This window comes from Natator depressus, chromosome 1 (genome assembly GCF_965152275.1).
Source record: "Natator depressus isolate rNatDep1 chromosome 1, rNatDep2.hap1, whole genome shotgun sequence".
In the NCBI taxonomy this organism is placed as follows: Eukaryota; Metazoa; Chordata; order Testudines; family Cheloniidae; genus Natator; species Natator depressus.
Genome location: NC_134234.1, coordinates 305,654,278 through 305,678,339, shown reverse-complemented (window position 1 = coordinate 305,678,339; position 24,062 = coordinate 305,654,278). Strand labels below are relative to the sequence as shown.

The window sequence follows — 24,062 nt, the reverse complement described above, 5'->3', positions numbered from 1 at the left end:
CGGAATCCATGGGACTTTCCTCGGTTGTGGAGGGCCCACTCCTCTTCTTGCTCAAACGTGATATCACTGGCCAGGTCTGCAGCGGTGACAGTTGATCCACCACAGGCCTGGATACTGGTGAGTCTTGCCCTCGCAGAGCCTCCAGAGTCATCCCATCCAGGCCCATCAGTCCTGGAACGGGATCCAGCTCTGGCAGTTAACTGCTTCATCTTCATCTGTGGATCATTCCGCAGTGCCGGGTTCTTCCTTCCCTTTGGTACCGGAGGATTTCAAGGCATATCAGGACCTTTTGAAATGCCTGGCCGCCTCCCTCGGTATCCAAGTGGAGTTCCTGCAGGAGAACACCCATAAGTTGATATCCTGCAGCGCCTGCAGACAGCCCTGGGACAGTTGCCCTTCCTATTAACGATGAGCTCTTTAAGCCTGCTAAGGTCCTGGAGCACGCCTGTACTGCCTGCAGCGAAGCTCATGGAGAAGTGCTGCTTTGTCCCAGTGCAGGGATCTGAGGGTTTTTATTCCCATCCGGCCCCAAATACCCTGGTTGTAACTGCGGTGAATGATAGAGCCTGGTTGATCAGGTTTAAGTCCACCCCCAACGATAAGGGTGCTAAACAATTGGACCTGATGTGCAGGAAGATTTACACCTCTTCTTTGTTGTAGACATGAATTGCCAACCAACCGGCATTGCTGTCCAGGTACAATTAGATTGCTGTGTTTGAGTTCGCAGATCGGCTGCCCGAGGCCCCAAGAGAGAGGAATTTCAGTAATTTGTCATCAAAGGCTGCTTGGTGGCAAAGACATCATTGCAGTCCATGCTGCTGGACATCATGGATAATTCGGCCAGAGTGGTGGCCTCAGGACTGACCATGAGGAGGGTTTCCTGGCTGCAGAATTTGGGCATTACTCCCAATGTTCAGCAGACCATAGACGATTTGCCCTTTGATGGCCAAGTACGGTTTTCGGACAAGATGGATAAGACTCTGGATTCCCTCAAGGACTCTAGAACTATTCTACCTTCCTTGGGGGCATACATGCAAGTGGTGCAAAGGAACCACTACAGCACTCAGCAGCAGCAGCAGTGTCATCCGCAGTGCATGTCTGGGCAGTCTTTCCCTTTTCTGAAACAACAGGACTACCCCAGAAAGGGCATAGGTCCCAGTGGAAGAGGCAGTCAGGTCTGGGGTTCAGTCAGTCCACATGCCCTGCCTCGGTGCCCCTCAAGCACCCATTTTCACACCTTGGTCCCGAGCAGTATTCCATCTGGTACTACTTTCTCCCCATCCCCTGCTGTCAGGATCCTTGGGGCTCAGTCATCACCGACAGCTGAGTCCTAAGCACCGTCAGATCAGGTTATGCCATCCAATTCCTCCCTGTCCATCTTCAGGGACCCCATCACAAGATACTGCTGCTCAAGCAGGTTCGCTCTTCACTGACTTTGGGAGTGGTGGAACAGGTTCCCCTGGAACACCAGGATCATGGCTTCTATTCGTCGTACTTTCTGGTGCTCAAATCCAAAGGAGGGGTAAGACTCATGCTTGACCTTTGCTGCTCAACAAATATCACATATGTGAGGTTTCAAGTGGTCACTATCAACTACCCTCCCCCTGATGTCTCAGAATGATTGGTTTGCTGCTCTGGACCTTTAAGCCACCTACTTCCATGTGGCAATTTTGCCAGGTCTCAGATTTCCTTTGATTTGTTGTAGCAAAGCGCCATTTTCAGTATATGGTGCTCCCCTTTGGCCTCTCTTCTGCCCCTCGGATTTTTACCAAATGCATGGTCATGATGCAAGCAAATGCTAGGAAGAAGGGGATTCACATTTTCCCATATCTGAACCAACTAGCTGCTGAGGGGCAGGTTCAGAAAGGAAGTCCTTTCTCACATCAATGGTATATTCTGCTTCTTTGAGTGTCTGGTTCTCATCCTAAACACTGGGAAGCCAACTGTGGTTCCCACTCAGAAAATCAAGTTCATCAGGGCCCTAATAGACTCTGAGTTCAAGAGCATTTCTGAAAACTGACCATTTTCAGGCAATTTGCCACCTTTGCCTCAGTCTGCAGTATCAGTGGTCCACAACAGTTTAGATGTGCCTGAGGCTCTCGGACCCCATATCTGCCTACCCAACACACAAGTGGTCCAGTTTGTAAGGTTTGCCTTCTCCCCCTCCAAATATGGCTCAGGATGGTTTACCATCTTACTCTTCATCCCCTGGACAGATTGGTCTGTTTTCCTCAGCTGGCCCTGGACTCCTTGCAGTGGTGGACATGTCCAGAGAACATTTGCCAGGGCATTCCGTTTGTCCAGCCCTTGCCAGCCAAGTCAGTTGTCACAGACACATCCCTGGTGAGTTGAGGAGCACACATGGGATTGCTGAAAGTCCAAGGTCTGTGGTCAGAAAAGGAGTCCCACTATCCATGTGCTGGAGCTTTGGCCATTTACAATGCACATCATGCTTTTCAGCACTGTATCAAGGGGTCAGTGGTTCACATACTTATCAAAAATACCATTGCAATGCATTTTGTGAACAAGCGAGGGGGAGCACACTCCAGAGTGCTCTGCCAAAAGGTGATCAGATTGTGGCAGTTCTGCCTTGAGGAGAGCATTACTCCAATAGCCAACCACTTGCCAGGGCTCCAGAATCATCCCATGGACCATCTCAGCAGGGGTTTTTCCCTAAGGCATGAGTGGTCTCTGAAGACAAGGTCACATTCACACCTTGAGGCATCCTGAAGATCAACCTATTTGCTAGGAGGGATAACAGGAAATGCCATCTGTTTTGCTCTCAAGGGGTTCTCAGTCTTGGCTCCCTGTCTGATGCTTTCTATCTCAGCTGGCAGTTGGCTCTCTTGTATGCTTTTCCTCCATTCCTGACCATCCCACAGGTCATCCTCAACCTTCTTGTGCTATCAATTCAGTCTTCCATACTGCTTCCTTTCAATCCCAACCTGCTCACTCAGAATTATGGCTGCATCTTGCACCCCATGTTCAGCTCCCTGCATCTCATGATGTGGCTGCTTCATGGCTAAATGAAAAGGAAGAACAGTGTTCAGCAGCTGTTCAATGGGTCCTGCTCAGCAGTAGAAAGCCCTCTACCAGAGTGGCCTATTCAGTGAAATGGAAATGGTTTTCGGTGTAGTTATTGGCCCACAGAATTCAACCAACTCTGCTTCTCCAGAGATCCTGGAGTCCGGTTGCACCTTCAGTCTTTAGGACTTCCACTAAGTTCAAGGAAAGTGCATCTGGCAGTGATATCGACATTTCATCTCCCTATTCAGGGAAGATGAGTCTTCTCCAGTGCCATGATAGCAAGATCTTTAAAAGGGCTTCTTTGGTCTACATCCTCTGGTCTGAGAGCCTCTTTGGGGCCTTAACATGGTCCTAATGGCTTAAATGGGACCTTCCTTTGAGCCCCTGACACCCTGCCCTTTTGATTTTTGTTTCAGAAGACTGCATTCCTGGCAATGATAACATCTGCAAGAAGAGTGTGAGAGTTGCAGGCTCTGATGGCAGAGCCTCCTTGTACACAGTTCTCCAAGGACAAAGTGACTTTATGACCACAGGCAAAATTTTTGTCTAAAGTGGTGTCTCAATTTCATCTGAACCAGTCAGTCTATCTACCTATATATTTTTCCTAAGCCACATTCATCTCCAGAAGAGCAGCAGCTTCATGCATTGGAAGTTAGGTGATGCCTAGCCTTCTATCTGGACAGGACTAAACTTTTGTGCTTAGCCTCGCTTGTGTGTGTCATATGCAGACAGTGTGAAGGTTCAGGTGGTCTCTTCACAGACGATCTCTAAACAAATAACATCCAGTGTCAAGACTGCATATGAAACAAAAGCGCTGACTACGCGAGTGGTGCGGGGCTCAAACACCCATCGAAAAAATTAGGAGGTGCTCAGCACCCACAGGGCCAGATTAATCTTTTGTGGGCCCTGGCATGCAGACTATAGCCCTGCCCCTTATTTGCCCTCTTCCCCCTGAGGCCCTATCCACCCCTTGCATGGGGGAGAAGGGGTGCAGAAGAGCTAGCAGATGGAAGGGCGTGGCAGAGAGGAACAAGTGGCAGGTGGGGCCTCGGGGGGAAGAGGTCAAATGGCAGAGTATGGGCGGGGCTTTGGGGGGGAAGAGGCTGAGCGGGGGCAGAGCCTCGGGGCAGAGCACGGGTGGAGTGGGGGGCGGGATCATGGTCCAGGTACCAGGACCCCTTCTGCATGTGGGCCCGGCACCGTTGATTACATTTCAGAGTACCCCCATGCTAGGTCTCCCCTCCCAGCGGAACCCCCAACTCTCTCACCCACCTTGCCTCAGTGGCTCCTGCCAGTCGTCATCTAGCCCCCACTCACTGGGGGCAAACTGCAGTCTGTCATGGCAACTCATCACTGGCAAGGAGATTGGACCAGCTGCCTCTGCCTATCTCTGGGCTGCAACTCACAGCCCCGATACCTGCATAGGCCTTTACCAAGGCCTCAGCCTGGGGAGTTGCCAGGGTGGAGCTCCCCAGCTCCTCTGGCGTTTCCCCAGCCCTGCTCTACTTCAGGTACCCTTTTCTCCCTGGCAGCTAGATCCTTCTCTCTCCACAGCTAGAGAGAGACTCCCAGATCTTCCCTGAGCTCTTATAACAGGGCCAGGTATGGCCTGATTGGGGTGTGGCTCCAGCTGTGGCTGCCTTCCCAATCAGCCTACCCTTTCTCCTTGTTTTTCAGGAGCGGGATAACTGTCCTGCTACAAACCCCTTATGGAAAAGTCCTAAATAGAAAGTTCTTTCTTACTGTCCCTTTTTTTTTATTTTTGTTCCATTTAACAGAAAATGACCCACTTTCCTGGTATTCTATAAGATTGTTGGAAAAAACTTCTAGGAAGACATAATTCTCTATTAAATTCAATACATTTGTAGAGTAATTTCTATGGAACTTTGTTTTCATCTTACACGTTTCTATAGGACATTTCCAAGAGCAGTCTTCTAATTACATTTATGGTCATTATGTAAACTTCTTCACTGAAAGACTAAAAAGGTAAAATTATTGTTAAAGGATGGGATTTTTAAAAGAGCCCAAGTGACATAGGTGCACATGCCCCATTGCTCCTTCAGCACTTTTGAAAATTCCAACCACAATATCCTCTCTATGGCAGGGTTTCTCATAATGTAGTTTGAAAAGAACTGACTGGTTATACTGTGAAGCTCTCCTCCTTGTTTCCATCCCCTAAGCTGCATTAAAAGACAGTCAACAATACAATAAATACTTCCCTAATGTACAGCTGTTGTTGCCACAGAGAGGTTACTCAACTGTGAATGGAAGGGTAGATGGTCAATGAGCGAACCTCTGTATTAAATGTGGACCACATTATGAAAAAGATTGAGAAATCCTACTTTATGGGAACAGACCATTAGACACTGCACTGGCATATGAGACCTGGATTCAGCCTCCGGATCTGTTCTTTTGGTCTCCAAGTTGAAAGAGGCTGGAGTGTAATGGAAGCAGTGCACTCTGCTTTTGGAGTATAGACAGCATCTTGTGTCACTGCAGCACCTCTTTTGGCTGACTTAGAAGGGCCATTCATGAACTCCAAAGAGAGTTCCATTTAACCCTTGTAGCTGAAAAAAGCTTCCAAGGTACGAGGCCTCGTGCAGATTTGCATACAACCAAGGGGAAAATCAGAGAATTCACAGGACACTGTAAGTTCAAAATATTATATTTTCACTTGGTCAAAAAAAAAAAGTACCCTCCCTTTTTATTTAGGAATTATTACGTTATGTTCTTTCATATTTCCAAAACTCAAGAGTGTGTTTGTCATGTGAGGAAATCTGAGAAGAGTAGTAGTTTGTTGTTTCTATTATTATTATTTAGTAAATTTATAAATAGTAGTCATCCAGAGCAGATGGCTACACTACTTAAATTTCACCTAATCCCTATTTGGAGGTTTTCTTTCTCTCTCAGTCTCCCTCTCTATATTAGTATATATAGTAGATTCCACTAGCAACCCCTTGGTTATCAGCAAAAAGTTGCTATTATCCAGCCATTGCTAATAAGTGGAAGGCAGGTTTGCAAAGCAACAGCCAGGGGAAGAAGCTCAGGGACATGCCTTCCCTGGCTGCAGTCTTGCAAACCTGCCTGCAGGGAAGGGAGCTGCAGCCCAGATGTCAGGGCCTCCTGTGAGTGCTGGGAGCCTGTGGGGCTGCACTGTACCTCTCCCTGCTCTCGTCAGGGGTCAGCACATCCCGGTGCTTCCTTCATTGCATGTGGTCCACCTGCAGGGCACAAACTGGAAAGCTCAGGGAGAGGTGCCGTGCAGCTCCAGCGTCTGGGCTGCAGCCCCCTTCTATGTTATTGCTCTCCCCACAGCCTCCCCTCCCAGCCACCCCAGCCTACCACCACTCCTTATCTCCTGCAGGTACATTTTTGCGGCTGCAACTTCAGAAGAGAGTGTTGGAGCGAGCTGAGCACCGGCCAGAGATAGGTTTGCAGGGCTGCAGCCAGGAAAGGCATGTCCCAGCACTTCCTTCCCTCGCTGCAGCCTCGCAAACCTGCCTGCGGGTAGGGACTTTCTTCCAAAAAAGTTGCTATTAAGTAGCATACTGTTGTCACTAATCTGAATCCCATTAACGTTGATGTTAATGGGGTGGGATTGGTTCCCAGCAATATGTTGCCTTTAACCAGAAGTTGCTAATATCAGGATTACTTTCAAGTGGAATCTACTGTAATATGGAAAGATGCAATATTTTTTGGTTGGCAGAGTTTGTATTCACTGGAAGCCCATCTTCATCGATTTGATTAATCTGGGTAACAAAAGGTACATCCAACTACTGAGACTTGTTAAATCTGTTATACCAAAGTGCAGGAGTTCTTTACTTGCTCTGTACAGGAGTTCTTATATTAGAGGAATATAATGCTATTTACTTTTGATGAAGACTTTTTCCCTATAAGGTTGGGCTGTCGACTTGAATGTCCTGGCTAAAATCCAAGTAGGCAATTGCATTTTTGCTTGCCTAAAATTCTACTGTTTCATTTTTATACGGTTAGCTCCACTTGTTGTCCTAGACCATTTTGTAGTATTCCTGTGAGTGATTTAAAGACTTTAACTGTAGGTGGAGTAAAGCTCATATATAAAGTTTGCCAAACACTTTGAAACCTTTCAAATAAAGGTACTCTAAAAATATAAATTATCATAATTAAAGTTCAGGCATGGTAGCAGCAGCAGGTTCACATGGCTATAATGTAGCTGTGATGTCACGGAGAATGACTTTCATCTCGAACAGTCCCTTGTAAGTCTTCTTTCTTCATCAAGAGTCAGTATGGAAGGATTTAGGCTTCTTAAATCCCTTAAAACTGCATCTTCCAACCTCATCCCTGCCTGACATCGTGCTCTACTTTCTTCAACCTCAGCTCTGTAAACCTTGTACAGAAGCATACCTTCTTCTGCACGTTGGACATGATTCCAGCATTGGAATCGTCTTGTTTTTAAGTGCGGCCCAATTTGCTGGGATCATCTGAGTATCTCGTCTTTTGTGACAAACTCAAGCCAATGAATGTTAAGAATATGCTGTAACTTTTGACATTGGAAACTGTTACTTTTCTCTCCTCAGCAGTTTTTAGTGGTGTGTTTCTGCTCCATATAACAGGGTTGTCATCACCCAGTGCATTGATGCCATATCGTATCATATCGTAGTTGTCACACAGACATCCCACCGCCCAAACAGATCTGATGAGTGATTTCTTCAGTTATGCAACCTCCTGCTGTCAACCAACTACCTAGATAGTTAAAGCTATTCATCCATTTGACGTCATTACCATCTACCTGCAGTATCAGAAGGCCGTTCCATTTTATGAGGCATGCATTGCTTTAGTTTTATCACCACTGATCTTAAGTACTATATATTCTGCAGTTTTTCTCAGCTCTTCCAGCATTAGCTGTAGATGGTCAGTAGTCTCTCCAAGCAAGGAAATGTCATCTGCATACTCAAGATCCTCTAAAGATAAATCTTTAATTTTCACACTTCCTACTTTGTCCTCAATCAGCTTTGTCATCAGATCATCTATTAGAACATTAAATGTAGGTGAAAGAATGCATCACTAGTATACTCCTGATTCTTCTGAAAACCAGTCTGTGAGACAGCTGTTGACCCTCACACAACTAAATGTACCAAGGTACTGTTCCTCCACTAGGTATGCTAAGTCCTCAGGCACCTCATGCTGGTGTAACTGAGTCCAAAGCAGCTGCAAAGTCTATAAATGAGATGTTAACTTCCTTTTCTCGGTTAAGTCATTTTTCAGTAACATTGTGAAAGGCATATATAGCATTGTCGGTTGACCTGTATGGAAACCACACTGATTGTCTCTTATTTTAGGGCTGAGACAGTATTTCAACTGTTTGAACAGTATGATTGTAAACCCTTTCCTTGGAACTGACAGAAACATTCTTCCCCTGTAATTTGAGCAAGTTGATCAGTCTCTGTTGTTTAAGAAGGGATGATGCAGCTGCTTTTCCAGTCCTCTGGAGTGTGACCTGTTTCCCAGACTTTTAAGATGACTCTGAAGCCAGTGAACTAAATCCAGACTTCCATTCTTTAGCAGTTTTGCTGAAATGTTATCCAGGCTAGGTGCTTCATTATTTCATAGCTGTTTGTCTGCAAGTATCAATTCCTCTAATGTCCCTGGCCTATTTTCTGCTGGGCTCATTTTTTTATGAAGTTGTAGTTCATATCTTGGTGGAGATCTATTCCTTAATTCAAAAAAAGTTGTGCATCGATGTCCTGGCCGTATTTTCCATATTTGTCCTTAGTTGGCAGAAGCTGCAAGAGTGGGTGTCCAGTCCAGACATTTCCATGTGCACGTCTGGTGATGTCTTTTAGAGGCTCCATCAAAGTGCTGCACCATACCATTCCACCACTGATTACTGTAATTCCTACGGTCCTCTTAACTGCTCATTCAAGATATTTCTTTTCCTCTATTGCCCATTTCCTCCTCCTCCTTCACTAATTCACTGCTCATCTTCCCTCCTCCTCCTTCACTAATTCACTGCTCATCTTCAAGTGCATCCATTTTACATTGCACTTTTTTTCTTTCCCATAATTTGATGGCATCACCTGTAATCCAATGTTGCTTTTTGTATTTCTTAATCCTAGTTCTCCAGCGATCTTTGTAATAGAATCACAAAACGAAGTCCATTCTTCCTCTGTGATAGACAGCAGGTCATCCTATATGGAATATTTAGAGAAATCACTACTGCATAACTACTTGTGATCACTTTATCATGAAGCTTATCAATACTGAAGTGTTTCAATAAGGTAGGAACCTCTCTCTGAAACATTATTAAGCAGAACAACACTGTTGCTGTTAGGAGCCAATGATCGGGTTCTGGACCAAAATCAGCTCTCCTAAATACACATACATCCTGGATGCGTTTACTCAGGGGGTTCCAAACAAAAGTGTGATCCAGTGTTGCATTGTTGCCCAATAGATATTGAAATGTATACTATACAATTCCTGTGCTGAAACCAGGTAACCCTTAAAAATAGTCCATGTGTAGAAGCAAATTCTAGCAGACACACACCATTACCTGACTTCTCATCCAATAAGCTGTATGGCCCCAGTATGCATTCAAATCCAGTTTTATCATCACCAGTTCTTGCATTTATATCCTGAAATGACAATTTGATGTTGAAGTGATGGACGAGATACAATATCATCTAACATAGCATTAAAAACAGCTCTTTCAACATCCAGCCTTACACTGTGCGGGGCGTATGCACTAATAACTACCTCACATCCTCCATTCAGACTGAAAATGGTGGCTATCAGGTGTGGAGAATAAGCTTGCCATGTAAGTAGTGCAGAATGCACATAGATCAGCACTCAACTTTTCCAGTTCTTTAGTTGAGAGAGTGGTTTTTCCAACAACTTAATGATCGAACGTTCCACAGACCATCCTCAGATACTGATATCATTGCAGAAGCAGACATACCGTCTTTATATCAGGTGCTTCCCCCCTAGTCTGGTTTATGGAAGAACCATCATCATACGGTCTGACTCTTCTGTGCATAGTAGAAGATTTAGATGAATCCCAAAGTTTGGTTCGATTCTGAATAGCAGATAAAACTTCAGCAGCTTCATGTCCTTTTCTTCCATGTGTTGAAGCTGAGATGTTTTAGGGCAGATGGGGGCAAACCACGGCCTGTGGGCCACATCCGGCCCGCAGGACCCTTCCCTCTGGTCCCCGAGCTCCTGCCAGGCAGCGGGGTCAGGACAGGCTTGCGGAGGAGCCAGCAACTCCCTGGCAGCGTGGTGAGCGGGGTGGAGGCTAGCCCCTGGCTCCTCCCCTTCTGCTTCCCTCCCTTGCAGTCACAGTTCCCCCAGCACTTGGACAGCATAGCTGCAGCTCCGGCAGGGCGGCACAGCTACAGCACCACCAGACCTGGTGCTCCAGGATGGCGCGGTCAGGGGGCAGGGAGCAGGGGGAGTTCTGGGAGGAGGCGGGAGGCAAGGAGCAGGGGGGTGGTCAAGGGGCCTGGGCCCTGCTGGGCAGAGCAATCCAGGGCCCGCCTCCACCCTCAGCATGCTTAGCCCCTGTCCTCAGCAGCCAAGCCCAGACAGGGAGCGAGCCCTGCCCAACTGCCAGGGAGAGCAGCCCAACAAGCAGGGGAAATGCACAGGAGAAGGACTGAGCCCCCCTTCTCCCCACCCCACAGGTAACATGGGGCGGGGAGAGCAGGAAGGGTTGGACAGGGGGGTAGTCAGGGGGTGGGGAGCAGGAGAGGTTGGATAAGGGCAGGGGTCCCGAGGGTCGTCAGGGGGTGGGGAATAGCGGGGATTGGATAGGGGATGGGTGTCCTGGGTGGATGGTCGGGGCAGAGAGCAGGGGTGTTTGGATAGGATGGAGGAGTCCCGGGGGGCAGTCAGGGGCGGGGAGCAGAGGTGGGTGAGGTGGGGGTTCCGGTGGGCTGGATAGGGGGTGGGGCCAGGCCATGCCTTGCTATTTGGGGAGGCATAGCCTCCCCCAGCCTTTCCCACCCAGCCCTCCATACAATTTCTGTACCCAATGTGGCCCTAGGGCCAAAAAGTTTGCCAACCCCTGTTTTAGGGGGATGGCTTGCCGGGCCATCACCCAATCTTCCCACTTCATCCCGCCTTGGGACCAGCATGAGGAACCAGTAGTGTGGTTCAGACATAGTATACATCATTAGTTATTTTAAAAAAATAAATCCTATTTTATATTAGGACTGACTCAAATTAACAAAATCTAGTAAATTCAGAGTTAACTTTTGAACACAGATATTTTCCAGACAGCCAGCAAAGTACTGTGAGGATGTACAATATCTATATTTCTAATACCTGTAGGCCTATTTCAATATATATAAAATCATACACACTTTTCAATTCATAGGTACAGGAAGTGCTGCTGTTATTTGTATAGTACCAAGAGCAACCTCAACTTACAAGCCAGTAGGAAGACCAGGTCCCTGCCCTTAGAGCTTAAATCTATACACATACAAAGAAGTGGGGAAAGGGAGCAATAGAAAGAGGCCTGATGGAATGGTGAAAGTTAAGCATTTGTTTAGTTCATGATTTTATTTGGATATTTTTCTATCATGTCTTATTTATTCTGTGTATGATTTTCAAGTGTCTGTTGGCATCTGTGTAATGGGAGGGCTGAGTGGGGTTTATAGGTCTTTGAAATTCATGGGCTAGCAGTCAGAACAAGACTGGGAGCAAGCAACTCTTGAATTCTAATTCCAGCTGTAACAGATTCCTTCTGTGGTCTTGAGCAGTTCACTAAAGTCTCTGTCTCAATTGCTGTCCCTGGAAAACTGAGAATTTAGTAGTACTTACCTACTTCCCTGGACCCTGGGGGTGTTTATGAGGAGTAATTATTTAATGTTTCTAACCATTATTCAAATACCAAGTACTATTCTTGTTAAGGAAATAATGAGAGTTTTAGTTTAGAACTTTTTAGTTTCATTGATTTGTTTCAAAACTTTAATAATTTTTTAAAATAGGGTTTTTTTAATTAATTTCCTTTTGTTTTTTATGTAAAAAATCTGATTACTAAGAATTTTAAAAATAATTACAGGATATCAGAACACACTGAACAAATATCTTTGTGCACAAATTGAGTTAAACTCCTAGAATGATTTATTACTGTAACTTCTAACTTCAAAGTAGTGATAAAAGATGCCAGATACAGCAGAATTTGCCAACCGGTAGCACACTCTGATGCAACTGCTCAGTATCATGACACACATTTAAAGAGAGTGGCTTGAAAGAAATAAAAAATACTGTGATATTTCTGTCAGGAAATTAAAATAAGAACATCTTGGACTCACTTAATGCTCATGCTCAAATAAATTGGTTAGTCTCTAAGGTGCCACAAGTACTCCTTTTCTTTTCACTTAATCTTGTCAGTCCATAGCATGGAAGTGTGGAATTATACACATCTACTTATTTTATTACTTAATTTTACTTATAACTCATATTAAAAACACTTATCCTGGATTAGAGATGCCTTTGATGTAATTAAGAGTAGAATTTTGTAAAGATAAAACTGGCAGCTTCCCTAAAACCAGCAGAAAAATATAACCAACTAGATAGATCAAATGTAAACAATACCTGAGAAACATTCCACCACTTCTACCAGTACCTACCTGGCCTTCCCAAACCCTGGCTGAATAAAATTAGGCTATTTTGCATCAGGGAGGAGGAGTGAATTCTAAAGCAGAGTGTCCATCATAGCCCTGGTCTACACTAGGAGGGGGGATCGATCTAAGTTACGCAACTTCAGCTACGTGAATAACGTAGCTGAAGTCGACGCACTTAGATCGACTTATTGTGGTGTCTTCACCTAGGTGAGTCGACTGCTGCCGCTCCCCCGTCGACGCCACCTGCGCCTCTCGCAGCGCTGGAGTACAGGAGTCGCGGGAGAGCACTCGGGTCGATTTATCGCGTCTAGACTGGACGCGATAAATCTATCCCCACTGGATCGATCGCTGCCCGCCAATGCAGCGGGTAGTATAGACATACCCATATAGAGAACACCCTGTTCGTGGCTCCCATTCTTTTATACCCCATGGATTCTAAGGTTATGTCTGCACTTAAAACGCGACAGTGGCACAGTGGTTCTCCTGTCAGCATAGGTAATCCACCTCCCCAAGAGGCGGCATGTGGGTCCATTCTTCCATCAACCTAGCACTGTGTACACAGGCAGTCAGGCCAGTTTAACAACGTCGCTCAGGTGTGCATTTTTCACAACCCTGACTGATATGGTTAAACCTAATTTTCTAGGCCAGGCCTCAGCGGAGTTCCTTTGCTGACACAGGTACAGGGACAAAGAGATTCTCTCAAATAGGCAGGTCCCAAGCCATTTAAGACTTCGTAGGTCAAATTCAACTTTTCAGCAATATCTTGAAATCAATTGGATCAGTTTAATGTGCTGCTTGTGAAATACACTACAGACTGGGTTGACTTAAGGGGTAGTCTTGCAGAGTGCACTGTAGTAGTCTAATTGAGAGGTGACAAAGTACAGGTGACTAATCAGGTTTGCATCCAAAAGAAGTGATCTGAATAGCCAAGCTCCGGAAGCTGAAGAAAGCTTTCCTTAGACATCACTGCTGTATGATTGTTCACCAATAATACCCCCATATTGAGAAGTAATAACAAAGGACAGGAACACAACTTCAAACACAGGGGCAAATGTAATCCTCTTTATATCTTCTGGTTGCTTCCTAAAACCTTACCTAAATTGAGTCCTCAACCAATAGCAGGAGCTGGATCAGATTTGATAGGGAAATAGTGGAGTGTCACCAGCCTAGTGAAAACACTTCTGTTCATGACAGGTTTCAGAGTATCAGCCATGTTAGTCTGTATTCACAAAAAGAAAAGGAGTACTTGTGGCACCTTAGAGACTAACCAATTTATTTGAGCATAAGCTTTCGTGAGCTAAGTGAGCTGTAGCTCACGAAAGCTTATGCTCAAATAAATTTGTTAGTCTCTAAGGTGCCACAACCACTTCTGTTCATGGTTTCTCACCAGACCTCCCAACAGTTTCAAATACACATTGAACAAAAGGGATGAGAGGGATAAAAATAACTGTTCTGTCTTAATTTCTTATTGTCATGTCTCTATCATGGTTTTTCTTATAAATGTGTAATACAAAGCCTTTTACTAGGAAGTTAGATATTATGTGCATATTGTTCTGTTTCCTGTTATTGGAACACTGCCCACATTTATGTTGTATACACACATACAAAGGATATCAATCACTTTTTTATTGTCTTGGGGGTCCTTTCAAAGTTGAAGAATGCTTTTTACCTTTAATGTGAATACTCAGTTCATAAATTTAGTTGATTTTACAGTACTACATAGGTTCAATTACTAATTAACAAACCATAATAGTATTTATTTCGCAGCTGATGTGAGTCCAGTAATGCTTATTTAGTAGTGGTAAAATGCTGTTGGATGGTGCTATTAAGATGGTAAACAGACCTTTTCAGATAAAAATGTATGCAAGAATATACAGATCCTTAAGTGCACCCGTATTAATCAAAATACTGTATGTACAATGAAATGTAAATAGAATGAAAAGGTGCTCAGAATAAATCACATTTTTCTGTCCATATTATGAGACTATTGCTCATTGGAATAAATAATACTATGTTCTCCCTCAGTTGTGATGCTTACATTACTTGACATTTCTCACTATTTCTGCATCCTTAGCAGTCATAATTACAATAGAAGTTTGGGATGATATTTTTTCATTTGTTGAAGGTTTATTTAGTTCTCTTTCTCAAGAGCACAGAAAGTACTGAAATCAATCTGAGAATGTTTACTACTAGAGTTCTGATGACCCAGGTCATATTGTTGTCTTACATCAGTTGTGCCTCTCATCCTCAACTGAAGGCAAAAAAAAAATGGCTTAATCTCGTGGGCTTAAATAAAAGAAGGAATGCAGTGCAAGGAAGATTCCTTTTATGCAAGCAACACAGAACTTGCAGTGATGACTGAAAGTGCCTGTGGGCATTTGGTCCCTATTGGTTCTCACATCAAATGCAATGATGCCCACAGATAGCCTGTATTGTTGTCAGTTAAATGGGATCATGAGTGTCTGAAAGGTGTTTGAGAATGAACTGAAAATCATTTTCACAAGTGGATGATTACTTCTGCCACATGTTAACCGAACTCTATCAGAATGGCCCAGTTTTTTGAGACTGCATTAATTGCTCCTTCAACCTTGACTGAGGTTTCTCTTTAAGAAAGCCCTTTGCTGGACTAAACTGCTATATGTATTGATTTTTCTTTCTGTATTTTTTCATTGTTTGTGATAAATGAAGCCTTGTAAAAGTAGAGGATTTATCATTCAAGATGTAAATTGATTGCTTCATTCCTTAGAATAAAAAGCTAGACTAAAAATGATCTGTGTTGAAGTAATAAGTCCTTTTCCCTTTTTTCCCAGCAGTGAATAGTTCCAGTATTCCACACACAATTAGAATTTTCAGCTATTCATTAGTGCTGATTTTTCATCAAAAACGAAATCCCTGAACTCTCACAGCATGAATTTAGTGCAAATAATCTGCCACCCTCTTTCATTTTTGACACATATGCCACCACATAACTGAAACTAAATTACAATATTTAACTGTTTTTGAACTTTTGTAATATGTGGATATGTACTTTGAAAAACCTTTAAGCTTATTGTATATAAAATTTTTTGTCAGATTTAGCAAAAACAGTTTTCGCATTGCAAATATTTCAGGAGTACAACATTCAGTAAATTTGTTTTATTTTCAGATAAAAGGATATTGACTGCCCTTACATTGTTATATAAATAAAATCAGCATCCATCACAGTTTTTATTTCATCCAGAAAATTAATTATAAAAATTCCATGAAATGTGTATGAATTCTATTTTTGTTGTTGGAAAAATACGGCAAGCAGTATAGAATAGATAGTTTTAATCTATTACTTTAATTGATTATAATACAATTCTGAGTTCTACAGCTCAACTCTTTATGTGGATTGAAAATAAAAGGGAAATATAGCATGTTCATTTGACAAAACAATTTTCAAGGCTATTATTAAAACAGCAAACTTTTAAGAAGGTTTTATTTTCTAAATAATTTTGTGTTGAATTTCAATCCCTATTATTATTAATACTACTAATGTTAATATATGTTCATATTGTCTTGTCTTGTTTTATCTAAAGGCCCTGATTATGATTGGGGCTCCATTGTGCTAGCCTCAGATTACTGCCAAATTAAGAAAATGAACAAATATACAAAGGTTGAGGGAGCTGGACAATCAAATATATACATTTTTAATATATGTACATCTTTTATATTTGTGTGTTTGAAATTGTGTGATTACATAGATCAATAAATAACAACTTTTCCCAACTTGCCTTCAGCCTACCCATTGAACATTGGCAAATTTGTAATAGGTGTTGTAACAGAAGTGGATCTTGAAAAATTGAGCTGAAGGTGAAGCTATTTCGTAATAAGCAAAGTGTAACAGTACTTTTTCAGAGGCCTCCATCTAAATATGTAGCCAAATTGTAATAATTCAAGAATTACCTTTGACTGTCTCGATGGTGGAACCAGAATTAAAGAGAGCGAGAGAGAGTACGTGTAGTAAATTGTACGATATTTTTGAGGAATATCATATCAGCTGTATCTGCATATGATTTTTTGGAGTTTGACACAAAATATGTTTCAGTGTTTCCCAAAGAGAGAGAGAATCTATGAGAGAATAACTGCTGTGTGGTTTTCAGTATGGCTGAAGATAATCAAAAGGGCATATACCCCAAGGTATAGTGTTAAGGGCATATTCTGTGCATGGAGTGATTGATCAGCATGTGTAAATGAATGAAGGTACACACAGGGATAGATTTAAGCAGCAAGCTGCAACTTTATTAAACGAGCGGAGGGCAGGGGTGCCCATATACCAGGCATTTAACTGGGTCCAGTGTGGGGTTACAGGGCTCCCACCATATAACTAATAACTAAGGGTAGACCCTCCTAAGCCTAGCCCCTATGATTCAGCTCACTTCTGAGCCCTCTTGCCCTCCCCCCGTATGAGAATATAGAGGGTACAAAGAGGGACCTTGGTTTGCAAAGACTTCAGGTCTTCCCTTCTCCCAGAGGCACAAGGTCCGCCAGTGAAATCCCAGGTCTCTTTCACCCAGTGCTTAATTTGTAATGAAAGAGCTGCCGGAGCACAAGCAGTTTTTGTACTTTCATAACTGATGTGGTAAGCCTAGAGGTGCTGGGACTCAGCCCTGGTACAAATTAAGCATTGCTTTCACCTCTGGGATCTGTCCATTTTACCATTCTCCCCAGTGAGCCCTGGCCACAATTTGTGACAAACTAAAATTCCTATAAATTCCTAATATGAAATTTCCAAGTGCTACTCCACACAGAATGAATGTTTAACTCTTTATGATGCCACAGGAGTTTTCACATGTGGAATGAAGATATGACATAGCCCTGGGTAATTACTGAAATGTTCTACAGTAGGAAATAGTACTTCTGTTTACAGAGAGCCCTGGAAGAGGGATTAATAGTTTAAGATTATTGTTGTGTGTTTGTAGTGATTTGTAAAACAAAATGCCATAAGGCTTTGCTTCTCTGTGTTAAATCCCCGCTTTGTGTCAATAGTGCTAATTTTTTTGTTACCTAATCCTATGTAAGAACAGCAGATTTTACAGTTAAATAGGCAGCGTTTTCCTCCCCCTCGCTCTCACTCCCCAGAGAAAGCTGGTATTTAACATCGTACTTACTAGAGGAATATAGGCTTTTTCCCCTATATTTTTAAACTGGGTTTGAGTTGATGGTAAATTTTGAGCATTGTGCCCATTTAAATGACAGTAATAAAAAAAAGAGTATCAAAGAGAAGTTTTAATTGTAAACAACCGTGTGGGAAGAGAAGTTTTAAAAAAACAAACAAAAAAACCCCACCACCTTTTTTCTTATAGAAAGACTTCATTCAGAGATCAAATGTTCATGGATCATCATACAATTAAGATGTCCTTTGTCATTTCTCAATGCTATGCTCATTTGGTCTCAGAGAAGACCTTTAGTGTGGGGTGTTCATTTTATGCTGCAACCCTAATGGATTCCAGGCCTACAACCAGCATTGCTGGGCATGAAAAGATTATCCTGGAGTCGGGGGATCCTCTGATGGCATAGAGATGGCTCCCTTTGTAACTGTCTGAGTATGTCTACCCTGCAGGTAGGCAATTGTGGCTGGCCTGGGCCAGCTGACTTGGGCTTGTGGGACTCCGTGTAAGGGGCTGTTTAACTGCAGTGTAAACGTCTGGGCTCAGGCTCTAGGACCCTGCAAGGTGGAAGGGTCATAGAGCTTGGGCTGCAGCCCAAGCCAGAAGATCTACACCAGTGGTTCTCAAACTTTTGTACTGGTGACCCCTTTCACATAGCAAGCCTCTGAGTGTGACACACCCCCCCCTTATAAATTAAAAACACATTTTTATATATTTAACACCATTATAAGTGCTGGAGGAAAAGCGGGGTTTGGGGTGGAGGCTGACAGCTCACGACCCCCCGAGGGGTCCCAACCCCCAGTTTGAGAACCCCTGATCTACACAACAGTTAAACAGCCCTGCATCCTGAGTCCCAGTCAGCTGACATGTGCTGGCTGCGGGTGCCTATTTGCAGTGTAGACATACACTAAGGGGCCACACCCAGCGGTAAGTGCACATGGTCAGGATGTTCCTGTATCTCAGCAATTTCCAGCTCTTTACTCCTAGCTGCTGTGTTGGCCCCAGGAGGCCATTGGCATCCAGCATGGATTAAAGCATCACTCCTCTGAGTTATGCCAGAAGACTTGCTTGGCAGAAGGCGGGCTCAGGATTGAGAGATCACAAATCTCACCTGTGCACTCCCTTTCCTGAGCTGCTCTGTGGTCTCCTTTGTCCCCAAGGATGAGACCAATATTCTGTAGATGTTTTTGTTACTGTTCTTCAGACATTTCCATTCACACTTTTCCCTCCCGCAAACATGATCACTGAAAAGAAAGAAATTACAAGGGAGAAGAATGGGTATGTTTTGGCAAAAAAGAATAAATGTTCCAACCTAGGGGAAAGTGTTTGCCTCTTTTAAAGTATATATGAAAAGTAAAACAAGTCACATTACACATTAGAGTATGTTTCTGGCACTCTGTGTGGTAAATACATATATTATTGGCAAACACTAAAAATTCTCACATAAAACACAGTTAAATATGTGCTCCCAGTATGCCCTTTCTCTGACAGGTCTGATTTACACCCCCAGTTTCTTAAACTTTCTTTTTATCAAATTCAAGATAATCCTACAATTGAGAGAAGATGGGAATTACACAGCAGGCTGTAGAGTATTCAGCCAGAACACAATCACACAGCAGTCCTGCAAACAAACCTCTGGTACACAAACCAAATTGTCTGATCTCACTAACACAAAAAAACCCATGGTGCTCAAGTAAAGCAGAATTCTTACACATTTGTACCAGGACATGAACTAGGGGAAGATAACGCCATGTTTTAATAATGAGGGGAGAGGTTCAGTGTGTAATATAACAAAATGATCACAGTCTGATTGAAAACAGTTGTGTCCTATACATTCTCAGTGGGCAAAAGTTATATGCTTCGCCTGTAATAACTCTACAGTGCAAGAATCTGTTTAGAAACACAAGCGCATTTTCTTCTGTCCTCTGCAAAAGTGAGTGGAAGGAACGAGTTAGTGCCTGCACCTTACTGCTGACAGGGTGCAGAACACAGGGGATTGAGCCCAAAAAGACAGCAGAAACCAGAGATCCACAGGGAACCACAGTCCCAACCCCTTGGACCTCAAGCAGCTGTCCCCTCTGTACTCCCATACAGCGATAGCTGCATGTTAGAATCAGACCCTGTGCTATTGTGAACTCAGTGCTCCCATTACACTCTGTGCTTCTGTGGACAAGAGACATAGAATACACAGAGGAGAGTTAATGCTGTCTCTCTCATTTTTCTTGTAGAGCAGCTGATAGTTTGTAGGGTAACATACCTCTTAGCCCCTCCTTGTCACTTTCCGTCCCATATCCCACCTTTTCTTAGTGAGGCATGGTCCACAGATCCTACAGTGAGTTTTCAGCCTTGCTTGAAGTGTTGGAGGCAGAACTAGCTCTGTCAGTCAGCAGGAGGCCTTAGCCTCCCCACACTGAGGAAAAATCAGTGTGTTTCTACCTCCTTAACTGCAGGTAGACAGACCTCCTGCTGCAGAGCTTCAGGTTTGAAACCAGTCAGATTCTTGATACCATGATTCTCCTCAGTGCTTTAACCCAGGACTGTCAGTTTGCAGTGCTGTCTGCGCAGTCTCATGTGGGTCAAGGACACTTAAATACCACTCTTGGTTGTCCTCAGACTCGAGGGAAAAGAGAAAGAGAAGTGCTCACCCATGTTTGGGACTGGAGTTCCCATCGCTATGTCAGAAAAGGAAAATGCATGATCAAGAATCCAAAAATCTGTGACCTTGAGATGTCTACTATGGCACCATCAGTGCTGAGGGCTTTTCTCATTTTGCCAGTGATGTCGATGCCTAGGACTCTGGGTTTCTCTTCTATATCCTTATTTGTTGTGGGGCCTTCAGCACTTTCACCAGAGTTTATGCCCTCTGAATATATGCTTTTCTGGGGAATGCTATCTGAGTCCAGCCCCATCAAATCCAGACACTGAATTGGAGTTTTGTACCAGGGTTTTGTTCCATGAATTATACTAGTTACCCTCAGTGCAGTCTGGCAGGCTCATTGGGACAGCTCCTGGGCTGGGGGTTGTGGTGTTCTCCCTCAGGTTCTACAAGGCGCTCTCTCTCAGCTTTTCTGGGCTGTTGGGGACGTTCATTTCAGACCACCTTCTTTTGCCCTCTGACATTATGAGCAGGCTTGTCCTCCTCATGATTAGGAGTCTGACAATCATAAAATGAAAAAAACAGTTATAAAACTTGCTGCTAGTCTGCACCCTTCTGCTGCTCCTAAGATAACTATAGTGTTGCTCTTCCGCCCAGACTTTTACCAAAGTCTAGAATTCTCTGTCCCTGGGAACACGAAGTCTAGTTTTTTATTCTCTACGCCAGGTGAATCTGTATTTGGGAACCTCAGTTTTATTTACATTAAAGAGAATGAAGTCCTGTTTCCTTGATGGCAGTTTTATATTTGATCATCTTCCTGCATTGGCACTATGGTTGATGTTATACAAAACTTACCCACACTCAACCGTGTTGAAGAAGTAACAGCAAAAAATTAGAAATACAAAGTAAATCTGCACGGAGCAAAAAATGTGAGCCTGCAGTCTAATTCTCTGACAAAAACACACACTCGTTTGTGTGTGCGTGTGTGTAGCCATAAGTGTTCTAATTTGCTAAGTCATGTTTCTATTCTGTCTTTCCCTTTTTTTTTCAGTGTCAATTGCTTGCATAAAAGAGCCAAGCAGATTAGTCTTTTTAAATATCAATGCAATCAGTTTGTGTCTGTTTCTCTTTGTCATATTTTTAATTACAGTCTAATTTTGAGTGAAAAGGAATATTTACACACTTGCATTTTTAATGGCTTGAATAAATAGAAGAGAAAATTACTTCTGTTTGGAGATGACTGCTTAATTTAAAGGAAGGATTGATAGTTGAATAATTGTTTTCATTGGCTCCTCTTTATATCACATTGTTTATTCACAGATGACATTTTTTTAACTTGGCAGGTATTTATATGCTCTTGGACAGAAGGTTTGGAAAAGATGGAAAAAACGCTACTTTGTTCTTGTTCAGGTTAGTAGTTTCTTTGTCTGCCAAGTTTGGATGGTGAAGTTTCTGGAAATGTACTCTCAGAACGGTAAAATCTTACCTGTGATTCTGCAATGTTCAAGCAGCATATTCTCCTTTGTAAATACATACCTTCAATATATGTTCACAGAACTCCTCCAGATTTTTTAGCAGCATCATTATTTTTATTTATAATATGTTCAGAGAACAAAAGTGTGAGGGCATTTCACATACACATAGACCAGATCCTGCTCAGAAGAACTTCAGAATAAGAGTTCAATTTTAAAGACGCTATTGAGTGAAATTCTGTGGTCTTGAATTATCCCATCAAGCATGGCCCTTTCTAGCAGCATTCTGTTCAGTGAAAAAATTAAAAAATATTTGTAAAAAGTAAAATATATTTATCCTACCTGAATGAGCTAATTCAACTACTGTGTTCTGTATTTGAAATTAAATAAAAGTAACAAGGTACTACTATGTTATACTTTCTTGATGTTTTAGTTTTGTGTGTGGAGAGAGAGAGAGAGAGAATCCTTTCTATATTAGCCATTTAATTATAAAACTATGGGGTTAGAAGGGACCACAGGGATCATCTAGTGTAACCCTCTGCCAAGATACAGCATTTGTTGAGTCTAAACCATCCAAGACAGATGGCTATCCAGCCTCTTTTTGAAAACCTCCAGTGAAGGAGCTTCCACAACTCCCCTAAGTAGTTTGTTCCATTGTCCTAGTGTTTTTACAATTAGGACATTTTTCCTGAGATTTAATCTAAATCTGCAATGTTGTAGTTTGAACCCATTGCCTCTTGTCCTGCCCTCCGTGGCAAGAGAAAACAATTTTTCATTTAGACCAAATATGTGAATAATAGATTTGGAATAGAAATGCATATGCTTCTTACGTGAGTTGTCAGACTGGAGCAATGAACAGCAATTTTAATTAGTGTTTAAAAAATCAGCACGCCCTCTGCACATTCTCAGGGTGATGATTGTTTTCAGGTCGTGGTTGAAAATGTGATGTACTTTAGAGTCAGTTCTTCTCCTTTGTGTGTCCCTATTCTAACTGGCAGAAAGGTGCCATGGTGGTGATGTGAATCTCCTTGAGTACGTGTTATTTATATTATTGGTGGGCCTGTGGGGAGTTCATCAGCCCAAGGATTTCTAAAACAGTGGATAACTATTTTACTGGAAACCCATCTCCTTCCTCTAGCATTCTGTCGTTCATCCACATTCAACTGCTCCCCTTTGCCACTCCCATTCTGAGAGTTTAAAGGACATTAAGCAGAATAATAACCATCCCAGACAAAATCCTTGTTCAAATTAAAACAAAAGTTGAAAGCACTTGGATCTGGTTTGGCTTCGATTGAAGTCAATGGCTTCAGTGGTGTGCAATCAAGCTCCACCCTATGACTTTAGGGTAAAAATCTTTATAAGAATGCACAGGCTCCCTGGGGAAGAGGAGTAGGCACTTTAGTTAGGCTTTACAAGTTCTTCTGAGCCTCTTAAGGCTCCCAGGGGAGGTTTTAGGGCCCCTTATGAGCCTCACAAGGCTTAGCGGGGGTGGGGATGACGCTGATGTGGCTCTGTAAGGCTTGCATATAGGCAGTGAACCTCTTAAAGTGCACAGAAGGGATGGAATGCCTCTCATCCTGCTGTTCCCCCATGCTTCCTTCCTGCAGCCCCGCTGTTCTGCTGCCCTCTACCTCACAAAAAGGCTCTATTCTCTTCCTATTTGTGGACCTCCTAGACATGAAAGTCCTAGAAAGTGAGCACCTTAGCAGGCCTAGGGGGGTGGATGGAGAGGTTGTGGAATCAACTAGGAGACCAGCTGAGTCCAATAAACTTAATTTTAATGATCTCCCACTTTCCGTTCTCAAGCTAGAATCTAGGGGGAAAGCATTACAATAATTTTCTAATTGTGATGATCTTCTGCACTAGACACCAGCGCTTTATTTTGGCCCATATCAGTAAAGTTGGTGCATGATGTCAGCATGACAGAATCATAACATGAAGTAGCTACAAAAATCAACAAATTATATTATATAAAGATACTGTGTGAATTTAATATTAGCTATACAGTCAGGCCCTGCTTATTGATGTGATCTATACATGCTACTTGTCTCATGTTATCAGTGCAAGTGAAAGATTTGAAATAAACATGTAACAGTGCATATCAACCTGTTGTACTGATTCATTATTGACATTCTTGGTGATCCTCCCCTCTCTCTCTGTCTCTTTCATATCTGTTTGACTTACATCATTAAAGCACTAAGCACATAAAATTCAGTTATATGATAGATGC

At 43.0% G+C, this 24,062-nt stretch overlaps 1 protein-coding gene across 16 annotated transcripts in view; it reads left to right on the top strand.

Moving 5' to 3' along the window:
• Positions 1–24,062, top strand: part of CADPS2 (calcium dependent secretion activator 2) — a 555,767-nt gene that overhangs the window by 353,080 nt on the left and 178,625 nt on the right. For all 16 annotated transcript variants that reach the window (XM_074942329.1, XM_074942327.1, XM_074942330.1 and 13 more), the window contains one exon: positions 21,704–21,770. In XM_074942329.1, coding sequence (XP_074798430.1) covers positions 21,704–21,770 — 67 coding nt within the window. The remainder of the gene's footprint in view (positions 1–21,703; positions 21,771–24,062) is intronic.